The following is a 16,274-nucleotide window of genomic DNA, read 5'->3' on the forward strand; positions in this document are numbered from 1 at the left end:
AAATAAATATAAAAAAAAAAAGCAGCAGCCAAGAAATGCAAAGACCTGGGGATGGCAGGAGAATGGGACAAAATCTTTCACAGTCAGGGACCATGAGGGGCAGACAGCGGGAGTAGGAAAAGACACACAGCAGTTGAGTTCGAGAGACAGGAGACCCATAAGCCTCACCCCCAAAACACCACAGGACCAAACAGGCAGGCTCCTCCTCGCGTGAGACCTTTTATTACAACAGCACCCTGAGGGCTCGGCCCACAGCCCTGCCACAGTCCCTGGGAGTAAGACTGGTCTTCCCTGGAGGACAGGACACGAGCTTTGTTGGGCTCCTCTCTTGGTCCAGGGGGAGCGCCTTTCCTTTCGGTGATGCCCTCTCCGAGGCCAGGTGATGCACAGAAGGCCTTCCTCTCTGGGGACGCCTAGGGTCATACAGTCCACTTCAGGCACCTGCAAGGCAGAGGAAGCCCAGGATGAGCAGAGGGTCCAGGAGGCTGTGGGGGGAGGAGGGGGAGGGTGTGGACCCGGAGGAGGCCCCTCTCACCTGGTCTCCTGGTGGGTGCCCAGGCAGCGCACAGTACAGTACCGGGCGCCGCAGCTGACACAGGTGTAGGGGGAAGGGAAGCCACAGACAGCACAGAAGGGGCGTTGGGGCCGGGATGGGGGTCCTGCGCAGGCTGTCAGGTAGTTGGGGCCCTCAGCCACACTCAGGTTCTGCAGAGACAAGGGGGCTGGCCCTGTGACCCCTCTGTCCCCTCCCAGGAACACCCGCCGGGGCCAAGGATCTCTGCAGGTGCATCCCTGCCCTGTGGAGTCCTCCCCAGCCAGCTCCTCTCACCTGCTCCTCCAGCAAGGCCTGAAAGTTTTTTCGGAAGCGAAGTTTAAAATGATCACCTCGAGTTTTCTTCTTTTTCTTTCCTAGAGGTCAAGAGCAATGAGTTACTTGGCACGTGCCAAGGAAGACACTGGTTCTTAGCTTCACCGTTCCGATCCCCTGTGTCCATTCATTGCCCAGGTGCCCACCTGGGTTCTAAGCCGGCCTCTCTCCACCACCCTTCCCCGCCCCCGACTTCTCCAAGCCAAGCCTTCCTCCATCTCCACCCTCCCTATATCTAGAGCTTTGTGTCCGAGCTCAAGGGATCTCAGAGCTCATCGGCTCCAGCTTCTTTATTCTATTGATACATACAGAAAAGGAAATGGAAGCACAGAAAGGGAGAGCAGCTGGCTCAAAGGAGCCAGAGGAGCTCCTGGATCATCCATCCCCCAGCCCGATGTCCTTACACACCCTGACCTGGGCAGGCTCTTCCCTCTTCCCGCAGCCTTGTCTCCTGGCACCCGGCCCCCGCTTCCTCCTCCATCCGACTCACCAGTGTCTGCATCATCATCAAACTGAGGCAGCCGCTTGCCGAGCTGGGGGAGCCCTGCGTGGGGGTCGTCCTGGAAGTTGTCATTCTCCAAGGCCTCGAGCTGCCTGTTGATGCGGCGTTGCCGGGCCGCCCGGTCCAGCACCCGCCGCTGTCCAGGGTCCTGGGAGCGAACTAGATGGGATGGGGCCAGAAGAGTTATGAGGTCAGAGAAGAGAGAAGCTGGGGCGGCCTTGGCTCTGGGCTGTGTGTGGAAGACGTCCAAGGGTTGGGGAGGCACAGTTCTCTGATCTCATCCTAGTCCCCAAGCCCTTGGCCCCTGTATCTTCTCCCAATATATCACCCACTCTGGCTGCTTCCTTCCCAGCTACCTAAGACTGCCGTTTCAGTCACTCATGCCTGTTTTCTTTTTTTAAATATTTACTTATTTATTTATTCGGCTGCGCTGGGTCTTAGTTGCGGCACGCAGGATCTTCGTTATTGCATGTGGGATCTTTAGTTGTGGCATGTGGGATTCTTAGTTGCGGCACGTTAACTCTTAGTTGCGGCATGCAGGATCCAGTTCCCTGACCAGGGAACGAACCCGGGCCCCCTGAACTGGGAGCGTGGACTCTTAGCCACTGGACCACCAGGTAAGTCCCCATTCATGCCTGTTTTCCATCCTTTTGGCCCCAGCCTTTCCTCCCAATCCCAGACACAGCCAATGAAATGCCTCCTGGAGACCTCTCACTGCTGGCCGAAATCACACAACCATACTGACGGAGACCACAGTACACTTGGGGCTTCCAGGCTCCACTGGGACCTTGATGCTCTCAGCCTTTACACTCAGCAATCTCCTTTCCCACCTAAAAGGACATGAGCCACCATGGAGAGATGCTCATCCATCAGCCTACCCTCAATCATAACTGCATGGGTACCCCCTGTCCCTCCATTCCAAGTGGATGCACCCCCAAGTCCCACTGCTAAACCCAAACCCTTTATCTCTAGCTCGAGTCCTCCCCGCCTCTCACATCTTCAACCCCTCCCACTCAACTGGTACTTTCCCCTCCACAGAAAAACCTGCTAAACTCTCACGTGTCTACCCAACTTCATACCTACTCTGCTTTGAGAGTGCAGTCCATGGTAAGTTTTATTTCCTTACCTCCCATCCACTCCTAACCAACCCCCGGCAAACCAACTTCCATTCAATGGGAGCCACTCACACTCAGGACACCAGTGACCATCTAGGGCCAAATCCAGTGTGTTTGCTTGAGCTCTCCATAGCCTAAGACTGTGTCTATATGTCACATTTTAGTAATTCTTGCAATATTTCACATGTTTTCATTATTATTATCTTTGTTATGGTGATCTGTGACCGGTGATCTTTGATGTTACTATTGTAATTGTTTTCGGGCATCACAAATCGCGCCCATACAAGACGGCAAACTTGATTGATAAATGTGTGTGTGTTCCAACTGCTCTAGCAGTCAGCTGTCCCAAGTCTCTCTCCCTGTCCTCGGGCTTCCCGATTCCCTGAGACACAACAATATTGAAATTAGGCTAATTAATAACCTTACAGTGGCCTCTAAGAGTTCAAGTGAAAGGAAGAGCTACATGTCTCTCACTTTAAATCAAAAGCTAAAAATGATTATGCTTAGCGAGGAAGGCATGTCAGAAGCTGAGACAGGCCAAAAGCTAGGCCTCTTGCACCAAACAGTTAGCTAAGTTGTGAATGCAAAGGAAAAGTTCTTGAAGAAAATTAAAAGTGCTAGTTCAGTCAACACCTGAATGACAAGAAAGCAAAACAGCCTTACTGCTCATATGGAGAAAGATTTAGTGGTCTGCATAGAAGATCAAACCAGCCATAACATTCCCTTAATCCAAAGCCTAATAAAGAGCAAGGCCCTAACTCTCTTCAATTCTACAAGGGCTGAGAGAGGTGAGGAAGCAGCAGAAACAAAGTGTGAAACGAGCAGAGGTTGGTTCATGAGGTTTAAGGAAAGAAGCCAGGGACCTCCCTGGTGGCGCAGTGGTTAAGAATCCACCTGCCAATGCAGGGGACATGGGTTCGATCCCTGGTCCGGGAAGATCCCACATGCCGCAGAGCAACTAAGCCTGTGCGCCGCAACTACTGAGCTTGCGCTCTAGAGCCTGCGAGCCACAACTACTGAAGCCCGCTAGCCTAGAGCCCGTGCTCCACAACAAGTGAAGCCACCTCAATGAGAAGCCTGCGCACCGCAACGAAGAGTAGCCCCCACTCGCTGCAACCAGAGAAAGCCCGCACGCAGCAACGAAGACCCAACGCAGCCAAAAATAAATAAATAAATAAGTAAATTTATTTTTTAAAAAAGGAAAGAAGCCGTCTACATAACATAAAAGTGCAAGCTGAAGCAGCAAGTGCTGATGTAGAGGGACTTCCCTGGTGTCCTGTGGCTGACTCCACACTCCCAACGCAAGGAGCCTGGGTTCGATCCCTGGTCAGGGAACTAGATCCCACATGCTGCAACTAAGAGTCCGCATGCCGCAACTAAAGACCCGGCACAGCCAAATAAATAAATAAATATATTTTTTAAAAGTGCTGTTGTAGAAGCTACAGTAAGTTATTCAGAAGCTCAAACTAAGGGAATTCCCTGGTGGCCCAGTGGTTAGCACTGCGCGCTTTCACTGCTGTGGGCCCGGGTTCGATCCCTGACTGGGGAACTAAGATCCCGCAAGCTGCGCAGCACAGCCAAAAAAAAAAAAATCAGAGGATCTAGCTAAGATAATTAATGAAGGTGGCAACACGAAACAACAGACTTCCAATGTAGACAAAACTGCCTTCTATTAGAAGAAGAAGCCATCCAGGACTTTCATAGCTAGAGAGAAGAAGTCAATGCCTGGCTTCAAAGCTTCAAAGGATAGGATGACTCTCTTGTTAGGGGCTAAAGCAGCTAGCTGGTAACTTTAAGTTGAAGCCAACGCTCATTTACCTTTCTGAACATCCTAGGGCCCTTAAGAATTAGGCTAGATCTATTCTGCCTGTGCTCTATAAATGGAACAACAAAGCCTGGATGACAGCACATTTGTTTACAACATAGTTTACCGAATATTTGAAGCCCACTGTTGACACCTACTTCTCAGAAAAAAAAGATACTTTTCAAAATATTACTGCTCATTGACAATGCACCTGCTCACCCAAGAGCTCTAATGGAGATGTACCACAAGATCAATGTTGTTTTCACGCCTGCTAACAAAATATCCATTCTGCAGCCCGTGGATTAAGGAGTAATTTTGACTTTCAAGTCTTATTATTTAAGAAATATATTTCATAAGGCTATAGCTGCCATAGATAATGATTCCTCTGATGGAGCTGGGCAGAGTCAATTGAAAACCTTCTGGAAAGGATTCACCATTCTAGATGCCATGAAGAACATTTGTGATTCATGGGAAGAGGTCAAAATGTCAACATTAACAGGAGTTTGGAAGAAGTTGATTCCGACCCTCATGGATGACTTTGAGGGATTCAAGACTTCAGTGGAGGAAGTAACTGCAGATGTGGTGGAAACAGCAAGAGAACTATAATTAGAAGGGGAGCCTGAAGATGTGACTGAATTGCTGAAATCTCACGATGAAACTCACGGATGAGGAGTTGCTTCTTCTGGATGAGCCAAGAAAGTGGTTTCTTGAGATAAAATCTACTCGTGGTGAAGATGTTGTGAAGACTGTTGAAACAACAACAAATGATTCACAGTATCACATAACAGGGAATTCCCTGGCAGTCCCTGGTTAGGACTACTAGCTCCCACTGCAGTGGGCCAGGGTTCGATCCCTGGTTGAGGAACTAAGATTCTGCAAGCTGTGTGGGGACGGAAGGAAGGAAGGGAGGGAGGGAGGGAGGGAGGGAGGGAGGGAGGGAGGGAGGGAGGGAGGGTGGAGAAAGAAAGGGAAAGGAAAGGAAAGGAAAAAACAAAGAACTTTAAAAAATAGAATACTATATAACTTACTTGATAAAGCAGTGACAGGCTTGAGAGGATTAACTCCAATTTTGAAAGAAGTTCTACTCTGGGTAAAACGCTATCAAACAGCATTGCAGGCTACAGAGAAATCCTTCACGAAAGGAAGAGTCAATCAATGTGGCAAACGTCAGTGCTGTCTTACTTTAAGCAACTGCCACGGCCACCCCAGCCTTCAGTAACCATCACCCTGATCAGTCAGCAGCCATCCACATCGAGGCAAGACCTTCCACCAGCAAAAAAGGTTACAACGCGCTGAAGACTCACACGATGGCTAGCATTTCTTAGCAATAAAGTATTTTTAAATTAAGGCATGTACATTTTTAAAAGACATAATGCTATTGCACACTTAACTGACTATAACGTAAAAATAAAAAAGATTTCTTTTTGGCCGCGCCGAGTAGCATGTGGAATCTTAGTTCCCCGACCAGGGATTGAACCCGTGCGCCCTGCAGTAGAAGCGTGGAGTCTTAACCACCGGATAGCCAGGGAAGTCCCTAAACGTAATTTTTATATGCACTGGGAAATAAAAAAATTTGTGTGACTCACTTTATTGCGATATTCACTTTATTGCAGTGGTTTAGAACCGAACCTGCATATCTCTGAGATCTGCCTGTACTAAGCTCTTTGCATAAATGGAATCCTTTAATCTTTACATCAACCCTATGAGATAGGTATCATTATCATCCCCAGTTTACTGGAGTTCAGAGGTTAAGAAACCTGTCCAAAGTTTACACAGCTAATAAGCACCTGGGTCAGAATTCAAACCCAGAACTGCCCAGCATCAAAAAAGATCCTCTTGATCGCTGTACTATACTGCCTCCCTTCCAAGTACCAGGCGGTTCTGGGAATACAACCAGAGCTTACAGTCAGGTGGAGAATAGAAATGATCAAATAAACAAGCCCAGTACAGGACAGTACATGCTAGGACAGGGAAGTACAAAGTACTACAAAGCACATGACAGAAACACATAACCGGGGCTTGGGGTAGTCAGGAAGATTTTCCAGAGGAAAGTAAGTCTAGGTTGAGGCCTGACTGATGAATAGAAGTTAGCCTGATTGGGATGGGGGTGGGGTGTCTTAGGCCTTGGTACCAGCATGAGAGAAGGCCTGGATGAAAGACTGCAGTGCCTTCAATAAATTTTTTAAAGTTCTGTATGGCTGGTATATAAAGTATGTGTGTGTGGTGGGGTGGGGGGAGGATGGGGATAGGAAGTCAGGCAGACCATTAAGAATCTTACCTTTAAGTATCTAAAGGAATTTGGCTTTGGAACTTCCCTGGTGGTTCACTGGATAAGACTCCGAGCTCCCAATGCAGGGAGCCCAGGTTCGATCCCTGGTCAGGGAACTAGATCCCACATGCATGCTGCAACTAAGAGTTCACATGCCACAACTAAGGGGCCCGCCTGCTGCAACTAAGACCCAGCGCAACCAAATAAATTTAAAAATTTAAAAAATAACAAAATAAAGGAATTTGGATTTGGGGATTTTATGGTGAGGGTGTTGGAGATCCAGTGAGGGGTTTAAAGATGACATGACTGGATTTATTACAAGTCAATCTGGCAGAGTGTTCTGACCCTCATCTCTTTTTATCTGGATTCCTCAACAGCTTCCTAACTGGCCTTCCAATCTCTGAACCTGCACTACACAATAGAGCAGCCACTAGTCACATGAGGCTACTGAAATTTAGATGTAGATTAATTAAGATGTAATTAATTAAGACACATAAAATTTTAAATTCAGTTTCTCAATCTTGCCACATTTCAAGTGCTCAATAGCCACATGTGGCTACCGGCTGCCATACTGAATAGTGCCGATTAAGAACATTTCCATCATCCCAGAAATTTCTACCGGACGGCGCAGCTCTAGTCGCTCCAATCCATCCTCCGCATTGAAGCTAAACTCCCTTTCTAAGAGATAAATTTGTCTGGGTCACTCCCCTGCCTTAAAAGCCCTTGATGGCTCTCCACCGCCCTCTCCAGAGAGTTCAAACTCTTCGGCAGTGTATACAATGCCTTTCAAGGGTACCTTTTCCTAGCCCTCCAGTCTCTCTCCTCTGCAAGCCCCAGAACTGTGAACTTGGCTTCCTAAGCGATTTGCTTTTTCTTGCTCTCCTACCTTGGCACGTGCGGTTCCCGCTGCAGGGAAGGAGTCCCCACGCAACTGCACTGAGCTAAACTGTGACTTTCAGGACTCAATCCAAGCGTTTTCTTTCCCTCCAGTCCCCTCCTTCCCAGAAGCTGGGTTGGATGCCACTCCTCCCCGAGCCCAGGCACTCTGCATCCCTCTACCATAGCACGTATCACTCTGAAATGCAGTGGTAAGTCTGCGCGTCTGCCCAGCTCCCGGAAAGCCAGTTCTTGGATGCTAAGGATCTTTTTTCTTTCTCCATCTTCAGGGCCCGGGTTGCAGCAGGCATGAATAAAACGTGAACGGATGGTTTGGAGGTCTGCCCCGACGTCAGGACCCGAGGCCCGGGGTAGGGATTTAAGACTAATAACTGGTTGAGGGAATCCCAGGCCAGGTTCGGTTTTAGAGGAGGATAGGGGGCCAACAGCCAGGGGCTCACATACCCGAAGTTTTCTTCTCCACCATTTTCACAACACAGCCGCCAGATGAGCCTACTGCGCACGCGTTCTAAATCACGCGCTGTGGTTGGGGCATCACGACTTCCTGTGGCGCGTGCCTCTACGCGTGCGCAGTGTAATCCACCGCTTTAACTGCGTAATGTTCCCTTAGAGACCAGAAAGCTTTCCGCCATATTTTATACGGGCAAAACTACTTCCGACCTCGGTGTAGTTGTGTATTTTGCGGGACCCTCGAAATGGGTCGTTTTAAAGAGGTGTTGCCAGTGATCTTTCAAGAAACGTTATTTTCCTTTGGTCCGTCTGAAGATACAGTCATCACAAAGGCATCCCCTGGAGCTTCTCCCCTGGGCGGTGAAGATGATGGTCCGGAGTACCAAAGAACTTGGCTTGAGTGGGCAATCCCAGAGGTCCCCGGTGACCCTCTGCCAAAACCTCAACCCCCAGACCCCTTGGGGCCGCAGACTCCTCGGCCTTCTCCCTCCCGTCAAACCCGCTCCGCGCGTCCCCACCGCGGGTCTTCCGCCCGGCTGCTCGACGCAGGGCTGTGGCAAAGACCCGCCTCCGCATCCCGCCGGACCCGCAAGGGGTCACTTCCCCTCTCCGCGTTTCACTTTCCTCAAGTGTTAGGCTGGCTGTGGGCCGGGCTGGCTCTAAATGTCCTCGGCTGGGGATCGCCAGCCCTAGTCCCCGCCCCTCCCCCGCCTCCGGGCTGGGCGCCCCCTCCGCTCGTTCAGTTCTGCCCACCGCCCGGGACAATCCTCGCCTTGTCTAAAGCCCGGCATCTCGAGTTTTCTGTAACCTCCGGGTACGCTTTTTTTTCCCCCAGGGCGGAGCCCCAACCCGGCTCCTCCTAGCTGCGGGCCGCACAGCAGCCCGCATCCTTTTTCCCAGAGTTCCTCTCCGGAGCTGGGGTCCAGGCGCACAGCCAGAGCCCGGTGCGGGCCTGTGTGCCGCTCGGCCAGCTCCCCGTCATGGCCTCGGGCCCGGGACTCCGGCTCCTGCTGCTACTGCTGCTACTGCTGTCGCCGCCTCCTGAGGCCTCGGCTGCAAATCGTCCCCGGGGCAGCGACCCTGTCAACCCAGGTGAGAACCGCGGGAGGGGCGAGTGGCGCCAGACTGACCCCGGGGAGAGGGTCGAGGCCGGCCTCTCCCACGCCCAGCGGGCTCCCTAGGGCCGAATCACACGGCCCCTCGCCCACTCCTCGCTCTGAACTGTTTCCACCCTCCGCATGGAAATTGACCCCGAATTTCTGGATGTTACTCCCATCCCGCTTTCACTGGGGTCAGGTTTCCCTGGGTTGGAAGAGTTTAAGAGGGAATGCGGAAAGGAGGTGAGGAACAGGAGCAGAGTCAGAGGGAGGGGAAGGGGGCCTGCGGTGAGTGGAGCGCGTGGGGCAGCGAGCTGGGCGAGTGGGTCCTGAGTGCCAATTCCTGGCTGGTGACAGAGAAGCTGCTGGTGATCACCGTGGCCACAGGCGAGACAGAAGGATACCGGCGTTTCCTGCGGTCAGCGGAGTTTTTCAACTACACTGTGCGGGTGAGGAGAGGAACACCCTCGTGGCCTCTAGAAGGGGTGGGGGTGGGGTCTAGCCTAGGAGTGGGCTGAGGGCTGGATGCCTGGGACCCCACGGTGAGCCTGGTCAGGGCGGTGGGACCACCTGGCCGCCTGAGCCCCTCCCTGGCATTCTGGGTCTCCTCCACAGACCCTGGGCCTGGGACAGGAGTGGCGAGGGGGCGATGTAGCCCGAACGGTTGGTGGAGGACAGAAGGTCAGGTGGCTAAAGAAGGAAATGGAGAAATATGCAGACAGGGAAGATATGGTCATCATGTTTGTGGACAGGTAAAGGGGCTGGGGCTGGGGAGAAAGAAGAGGGGTGGACAGAAAGAGGGGGTGAGGATACTGAGGTTCCTAGTGGCTGTCCTGCTCATCCTCTGCTTCCTCCCCCAGCTACGATGTGATTCTGGCTGGCAGCCCCTCGGAGCTGCTGAAGAAGTTTGTCCAGAGTGGCAGCCGCCTGCTCTTCTCTGCAGAGGTCTTCTGCTGGCCCGAGTGGGGGCTGGCGGAGCAGTACCCTGAGGTGGGCACGGGGAAGCGCTTCCTCAACTCTGGTGGTGAGTGGCAGAGTGTCCAAAAGTGGTGGGGCATGGAGTGTTCCAGGTGTCTGAGGGCTGGAGAGGGAGTGGGGCCAGGTCCTGGGACCCTGGGAATCTTGGAGTCAACACCTCCCCTCCCCCCACCCAGGATTCATTGGCTTCGCCCCCGCTATCCACCAAATTGTCCGCCAGTGGAAGTACAAAGATGACGATGATGATCAGCTGTTCTACACTCGGCTCTACCTGGACCCAGGACTGAGGGTAGGGAGGGGCAGAGGAGGGGTCCCGACTTGAAGCTCTGGAGGTGGCAGGCCTCTCAGGCTGAATGGGAGGGAAGGGGTAAAGAGGCTTCTTGAAAGACATCAAGAGAAAAGCGTGGGAAATGATGTCCCACCCCCTCTTTAATTAACTGCCCCATCTCATCCCATCCAGGAGAAACTCAGCCTTAATCTGGATCATAAATCGCAGATCTTTCAGAACCTCAACGGGGCTTTAGGTGAGGAAAAGGCAATCAGAAGGGGTGATGAGAGGGTGCTGGGGGTCCTGAATGTGCGAGGGGCTCCTGGTAGAACTGGGGTGATCTTCAACTCACCTCGATGTTAACTTCATCAAACGTCTGAATGGCTGATAGAGTTAGTTGCACTGTGCTAATAGTAACAGAAGCAGCAGTGGTCGTAGCTAATGTCTGTTTGACATACTATGTGGCAAGGCTGTGGGCCAGGGCTTTACTTCTGTAATTTCATTTAACACAACAATTCTACAAAGGGCGGGTCTGTGGTTATCCACCTGTTACAGATGGGGAAACTGCCTCTTTGAGGGGCCAGTGACTTGCCCAGGTCGCACAGGTAGTAAGTGGTGGGGTGCCCCAGGGTGGCAGCAGCCTGGTCAGTGCCCTCGGAGAGAGAAGGTATCCCGTCCCTGCCCCATGGGTCACAGTCCTTCATCCTCTAGAGAAGCTGGGCAGCCCCCGCCCCCCATATTTAGAAGCACGTGCTGTTTGGCAGCTTTGGGGGAAAGGGAGTCTGAAGCCTGGCCTTTCTTCCCCAGATGAGGTGGTTTTAAAGTTTGGTCGGAATCGCGTGCGTATCCGGAATGTGGCCTATGACACACTTCCTGTTGTGGTCCATGGGAACGGCCCCACTAAGGTGCCCCAGTTGCTTATACCCTCAGCCCCAGCCCCAGTCAGTCCTGGCCGCACAGCCCCTGCCCCAGACCTCGCCCCAGCCCCCGGGTTCCTCCAGCCCTTCCAAGTAGTGAGTCCTCCCCAGCCCCAGAAGCACGGGTGCTGGGAGAGTTTCTCAGTGGCCACCACTCCCCATCCTGCCCTGTCCCCTGCCTGTCTGCCCCACCTCCCTCACCTCTGGCCCTGGACTCGTCAGCCTCAGCCTCTCACCGTCTCTCCCAACAGCTCCAGCTGAATTACCTGGGAAACTACGTCCCCAATGGCTGGACTCCTGAGGGAGGCTGTGGGTTCTGCGACCAGGACCGGAGGCCCCTCCCGGGGGGGCAGGTGAGGAGGGGGTGCCAGCGTGGGTGGGAGAGCACTTGGAAGCAGGGGGTGCAGGGAGGGCATTCCAGGCAGCAGTGGGTGGGGGCAAAGCCCCTGGAGACCCCCAAACCTGCCAGGGTTGTGGAGGACAGACTGGCGGGCTTTCCTCTGAGCCCCATCACGTTGTATCTTCCAGACTCCCCCCCGGGTGCTTCTGGCAGTGTTTGTGGAACAACCTAGCCCGTTCCTGCCCCGCTTCCTCCAGCGGCTGCTGCTCCTGGACTATCCCCCCGACAGGGTCACCCTCTTCCTGCACAACAACGTGAGACACCCCGACTGACAGCCTCTCCCTCCCAAGGGACCCCGCCCCTGCCCTCATCAGAACTCCCATTCCCTATCCCAGACTCCTTCCTGCACCCTTCCGCTCACCTCCTTCCCCGCTCCTGTCCCTCAGGCGCCATCTTTTCTGCCCTCTCAGTCTCCCCATCTCCCCCTTCTCCCCCCGCCATCTCCAGGAGGTGTACCACGAGCCCCACATTGCTGACTGCTGGCCCCAGCTGCAGGACCACTTCTCAGCTGTGAAGCTGGTGGGGCCCGAGGAGGGCCTGACGCCAGGCGAGGCCAGGGACATGGCCATGTGAGTGAGCCTCGGGCGGGTGTTGTGGGCGGGGGTGGGGGGTGGGGGTGTGGGTGAAAGTAGTGGGGGAGGGGCTGCCACCCACTGCACGCCCCCTTCCCTCTCCGTTCCCCATCCAGCCTCTCCTCGGCCTCCACAGTGGCGCACTCCCAGCCACTACGCGTGCTGTCCCTCCCTTGCCCCGCACAGATGGAAGAATCTGGGGGTCCTGGGGGAGGAGGCACACAGGCCTCGGCCTCCCCCTTTCCCGCCCTCCCCCTCCCCCCCAGTCTTTTTCTCCCTCCTGTCCTCTTGCTGGTGCTTCTACCCACTTTCCTCCTCTTCTCCTCAGCGGGTAGGGGGAGTTCCACCCACTCTACAGTCCCCTCTCCCCCCCACCTGCTCCCGTTTCAGCTCATCTGTCTGTTGGTCTGTCACCTCCAGGGACATTTGTCGGCAGGACCCCAAGTGTGAATTCTACTTCAGCCTGGACGCAGACGCGGTCATCAGCAACCCGCAGACCCTGCGCATCCTCATCGAAGAGAACAGGTCACTCACCTGGTTCAGCCAGAGGGCCCCCAAGTAGTCCCCAGGGAACCCCCAACTCCTCCCGTGGGCGCGGGGCACAACTCCGCCTGGTCCTCACCTCTGCTCGTCCACAGGAAGGTGATAGCGCCCATGCTGTCCCGCCACGGGAAGCTGTGGTCCAATTTCTGGGGAGCCCTGAGCCCCGATGAGTACTATGCGCGCTCCGAGGACTACGTGGAGCTGGTGCAGCGGAAGCGAGTGTGAGTCCTGCAGCCCCTCCCCTCCCCCGAGCTGGGCCCTCGGAGACCCCTGCATCCTGCCCCAAAGCCCCAGTCTCGGGGTCCAGTGGCCACCCATAAGACGTGCTGGGGGTTGTGGGCAGGGACTGACCGTGCAGGGGGGCATGAGAAGGTTGCGACCAGCAGGGCTTGACGGGGGAAGCCAGTGGGACCTAGCAGCTCACAGCCCTCGAGGGAAGGGGCTCCTGGGAGGAACAGGGCAGGATTGTGGGGGTCGCCCACCTAGCTGACCCCGGTGTGGGTGCCTCCAGGGGCGTGTGGAATGTGCCCTACATATCCCAGGCCTATGTGATCCGCGGGGAGACCCTGAGGACGGAGCTGCCCCAGAGGGAGGTGTTCTCGGGCAGTGACACTGACCCAGACATGGCCTTCTGCAAGAGCCTGCGGGATAAGGTGAGTGGGCCTGGGGCTCGAGGCGGGGCAAGGCGCTTGCTCCCTGTCACCCTTCTCACACCCTCCCCCCACGCCAGGGCATCTTTCTCCACCTCAGCAATCAGCACGAATTTGGGCGCCTCCTGGCCACTTCCCGGTATGACACAGACCACCTGCACCCTGACCTCTGGCAGATCTTCGACAACCCCCTGGTGAGTAGGTGGCCCCTCGCTCAGAAGGTAGTTTCCCCTCCTTCCCTAAAGGAGGATGCCCCAGACCCACCGCACGCGAATGCGCGCTGTGCAGGCTCTCCTGTTGCCTGGGGAGGGGGCTTCCTGGGCGGGAGCAGATGGAATGAAGAGGGCCCGGGTCAAGGTGCGCCTCCCCCCACCCCCCACCCCCCACCCCCCAGGACTGGAAGGAGCAGTACATTCACGAGAACTACAGCCGCGCCCTGGAAGGGGAGGGGTTCGTGGAACAGGTGAGCCCCACGCAGGACGCCGACCCATCACACGGCCATCACCCCCTGGGCCCACCGCCTGGACCAGTGGTGCCTCAGGGTTTTCTGCTCAGGCAAGATGAGGGCAGAGGCTGAGCAGATGGGCCTGCCGCCCCCATCCTGGCATTAATCGGGGTGGTCCTCTCTTGTCTGTTGGCTATATTGGTGTATGGGTGAAATGATACTTTTTAAGATGAGTTTGAAAACCACTATCCCAGAACCCGGGGCTCCAGGACCCCCGTGCCGTTTGCGCCATGTTTTCAGCACTGCTCCCACCTTCTCTGGCCCAGCGCCTCCTGACCCGTCCCCGCACTCAGATCCCCGTTCCTGCAGATTCTCTCATCTCCTGGCTTCCCTTTCTGCTTCCTGCTTTGTCTCCCTTCCTTTGGCTGCCTGTCCGCTCCCCGAGCATGACCCGGCCCTGCTGTTCTTGCCCTGCCGCGTCCGTCCTCAGCCCTGCCCGGACGTGTACTGGTTCCCTCTGCTGTCTGAGCAAATGTGTGATGAGCTGGTGGAGGAAATGGAGCACTACGGCCAGTGGTCAGGAGGCCGGCATGAGGTGAGGGGCTGGGGCAGGGGAGGAGGGGGGACCCCAGGGGGAGGGAGGTGAAATTTCCCTGATTGAGGGAAAATGGAATCGAGAGAGTGGGAGCAAAGAGGGATCCCCAAGGGGGAGGGGCCCACAGGAGGCACAACTGTATTCATTCATTCATCCATTCGTTCAAGAAATACTTACGGGGTGGGTCCTAGACACCAGCCCCTGACCCGGGTGGTGCAGGTCGAGCTCTACCCTCCTGGGTCTCACCTGCTGTCAGTAGCAGCAGCAACCCAGCTTCTAAAGGCTGTGATGGGCAGCCCAGGTGCTGCAGGAGTCTCCGGAGGGACCCTTGACCCAGACGTGGGGGGACCGAGGGGCTTCACTGGAGAGGTGACATCTTAGCTGACACTTAGAGGACAGGAGGAGTGAGTCAAGCTAAGAAGTGGTCGAGACTTCCAGACGGAGGGAATACAGGCTTTAAGGCCTGGGAGCAAGAGGAGGGAGAGGCTGGCACTGCCCTCTCGGCTCAGTGCCCACTGCCCACAGGACTCAAGGCTGGCTGGAGGCTATGAGAACGTGCCCACCGTGGACATCCACATGAAGCAGGTGGGCTATGAGGACCAGTGGCTGCAGCTGCTGAGGACGTACGTGGGGCCCATGACCGAGAGCCTGTTCCCAGGCTACCACACCAAGGTGGGCCGCTGCACTCGCCACCCCCGCTCCTCCCCCTTCCCACACCCCGTCCCGGTGGGACGTCTCCACACGATGCCTTTTTGGCCCCCGTGGTGTTTGGGGCCCCATAAAATGAGATCCTACAGGAGGGCAGCCCTGGCGGAGGCAGCCCGCAGGTACCAGTGAGAACCCCTCCCCCTCCCCGGACCTGATGGCCATCCCTCCAGCCTCTCCTCCCGTGTCCCCACAGACCCGGGCGGTGATGAACTTTGTGGTCCGCTACCGGCCAGATGAGCAGCCCTCTCTGCGGCCACATCACGACTCATCCACCTTCACCCTCAATGTCGCCCTCAACCACAAGGGCCTGGATTATGAGGTGAGTCCCTACTGCCCTCCGCTTCAGGGCGCCCCCAGGGCCCCTCCCCACACGCAGGACCCTGTGTCCCGCCCCCTTACAATCCCTACACACACCCCTCAGTCACCTCCCTCCCTCTGGTCTGCCTTCTTTATATTTCTCAGTGACTTCATGGGTATCCTCTTCTGGACCCCTTCTGGGCTGGCAGCCTCACCCTTTCTCCTGGGTCTCCCATCTGCTGATGCCCAAACCTCCTGTGTCCTGCCTCCCTAATTCCCCCTGTCGGGCTCTCCCCGCTGTCAGCCCGCCGCCCAGTCCCCACTTCCGCTCACCCTGCACTCCTGCCCCTTCTCGTCTTCCCAGGGAGGTGGCTGCCGCTTCCTGCGCTACGACTGCGTGGTGTCGTCCCCCCGGAAGGGCTGGGGGCTCCTGCACCCTGGCCGCCTCACCCACTACCACGAGGGGCTGCCCACCACTCGGGGCACTCGCTACATCATGGTGTCCTTTGTCGACCCCTGACACTCCACCACTCTGCCCAAGCTTCCCTGCCATTGTGCCTTCTTGTGCCCCCCTCCTCGGAGGGGGTCTGTCCGGCTCCTCGCCTCCTGGGTGTACGTTCCGTGTGCCTGGGACTGAATGTGTCACCTCGCTCCCCACCACACAGCCCTCAGGAAGCTCAGGGAGCCCCCTTGCTCCACCCCTCAGCCCCCAAGGGTTCCCGGGGAGAGGGCTTCTGGGTGTTCACCACATGATAAATTATTGTTTTTCAGTCTCCCTCTCAATAAAAGAGGATTTGTAATTCTTGAGTCCATTTATTCTTTCATCTACCTGTGGACACCGTATCCCTCCCGCCACCCAGTGTAGAGGGGAGACCCAGGGTTATTCCAGAGGAAAAGAA

The 16,274-nt window shown here is 55.4% G+C and overlaps 2 protein-coding genes across 2 annotated transcripts; one reads left to right on the plus strand and one right to left on the minus strand.

The window, feature by feature from the left end:
- Window positions 1-200: 200 nt before the first annotated feature.
- ZNHIT1 (zinc finger HIT-type containing 1) lies at window positions 201-8,370 on the minus strand. Its single transcript, XM_061209257.1, has 5 exons — window positions 7,900-8,370; window positions 1,359-1,529; window positions 830-909; window positions 536-705; window positions 201-441 (listed from the first exon to the last, which is right to left on the minus strand). Exons 1-5 carry the CDS (start codon window positions 7,919-7,921, stop codon window positions 420-422), a joined length of 465 nt encoding a protein of 154 aa, XP_061065240.1. The 5' UTR covers window positions 7,922-8,370; the 3' UTR covers window positions 201-419.
- Window positions 8,371-8,505: 135 nt separating this feature from the next.
- On the plus strand, window positions 8,506-16,175 carry PLOD3 (procollagen-lysine,2-oxoglutarate 5-dioxygenase 3). Its single transcript, XM_061209256.1, has 19 exons — window positions 8,506-8,997; window positions 9,360-9,451; window positions 9,618-9,754; window positions 9,863-10,026; window positions 10,157-10,269; window positions 10,441-10,504; window positions 11,056-11,153; window positions 11,417-11,518; window positions 11,694-11,819; window positions 12,013-12,134; window positions 12,558-12,662; window positions 12,776-12,901; window positions 13,192-13,333; window positions 13,411-13,524; window positions 13,725-13,793; window positions 14,266-14,370; window positions 14,896-15,042; window positions 15,272-15,397; window positions 15,740-16,175. Exons 1-19 carry the CDS (start codon window positions 8,886-8,888, stop codon window positions 15,893-15,895), a joined length of 2,220 nt encoding a protein of 739 aa, XP_061065239.1. The 5' UTR covers window positions 8,506-8,885; the 3' UTR covers window positions 15,896-16,175.
- Window positions 16,176-16,274: the final 99 nt, after the last annotated feature.

This window comes from Eubalaena glacialis, chromosome 13 (genome assembly GCF_028564815.1).
Source record: "Eubalaena glacialis isolate mEubGla1 chromosome 13, mEubGla1.1.hap2.+ XY, whole genome shotgun sequence".
Taxonomy (NCBI): Eukaryota; Metazoa; Chordata; class Mammalia; order Artiodactyla; family Balaenidae; genus Eubalaena; species Eubalaena glacialis.

Bases quoted from the DNA above. Each gene is read 5' to 3' on its own strand.
- ZNHIT1 (XM_061209257.1), bottom strand. From the start codon at position 7,921: ATGGTGGAGAAGAAAACTTCGG. The intron at 910-1,358 runs GTGAGTCGGATG...CTTGACCTCTAG, and splicing joins TGATGATGATGCAGACACTG to GAAAGAAAAAGAAGAAAACT. The intron at 442-535 runs GTGAGAGGGGCC...TCTGCCTTGCAG, and splicing joins GGCACCCACCAGGAGACCAG to GTGCCTGAAGTGGACTGTAT.
- PLOD3 (XM_061209256.1), top strand. From the start codon at position 8,886: ATGGCCTCGGGCCCGGGACTCCGGCTCCTGCTGCTACTGCTGCTACTG. The intron at 12,663-12,775 runs GTCACTCACCTG...GCTCGTCCACAG, and splicing joins ATCCTCATCGAAGAGAACAG to GAAGGTGATAGCGCCCATGC. The intron at 13,334-13,410 runs GTGAGTGGGCCT...CCCCCACGCCAG, and splicing joins GCAAGAGCCTGCGGGATAAG to GGCATCTTTCTCCACCTCAG.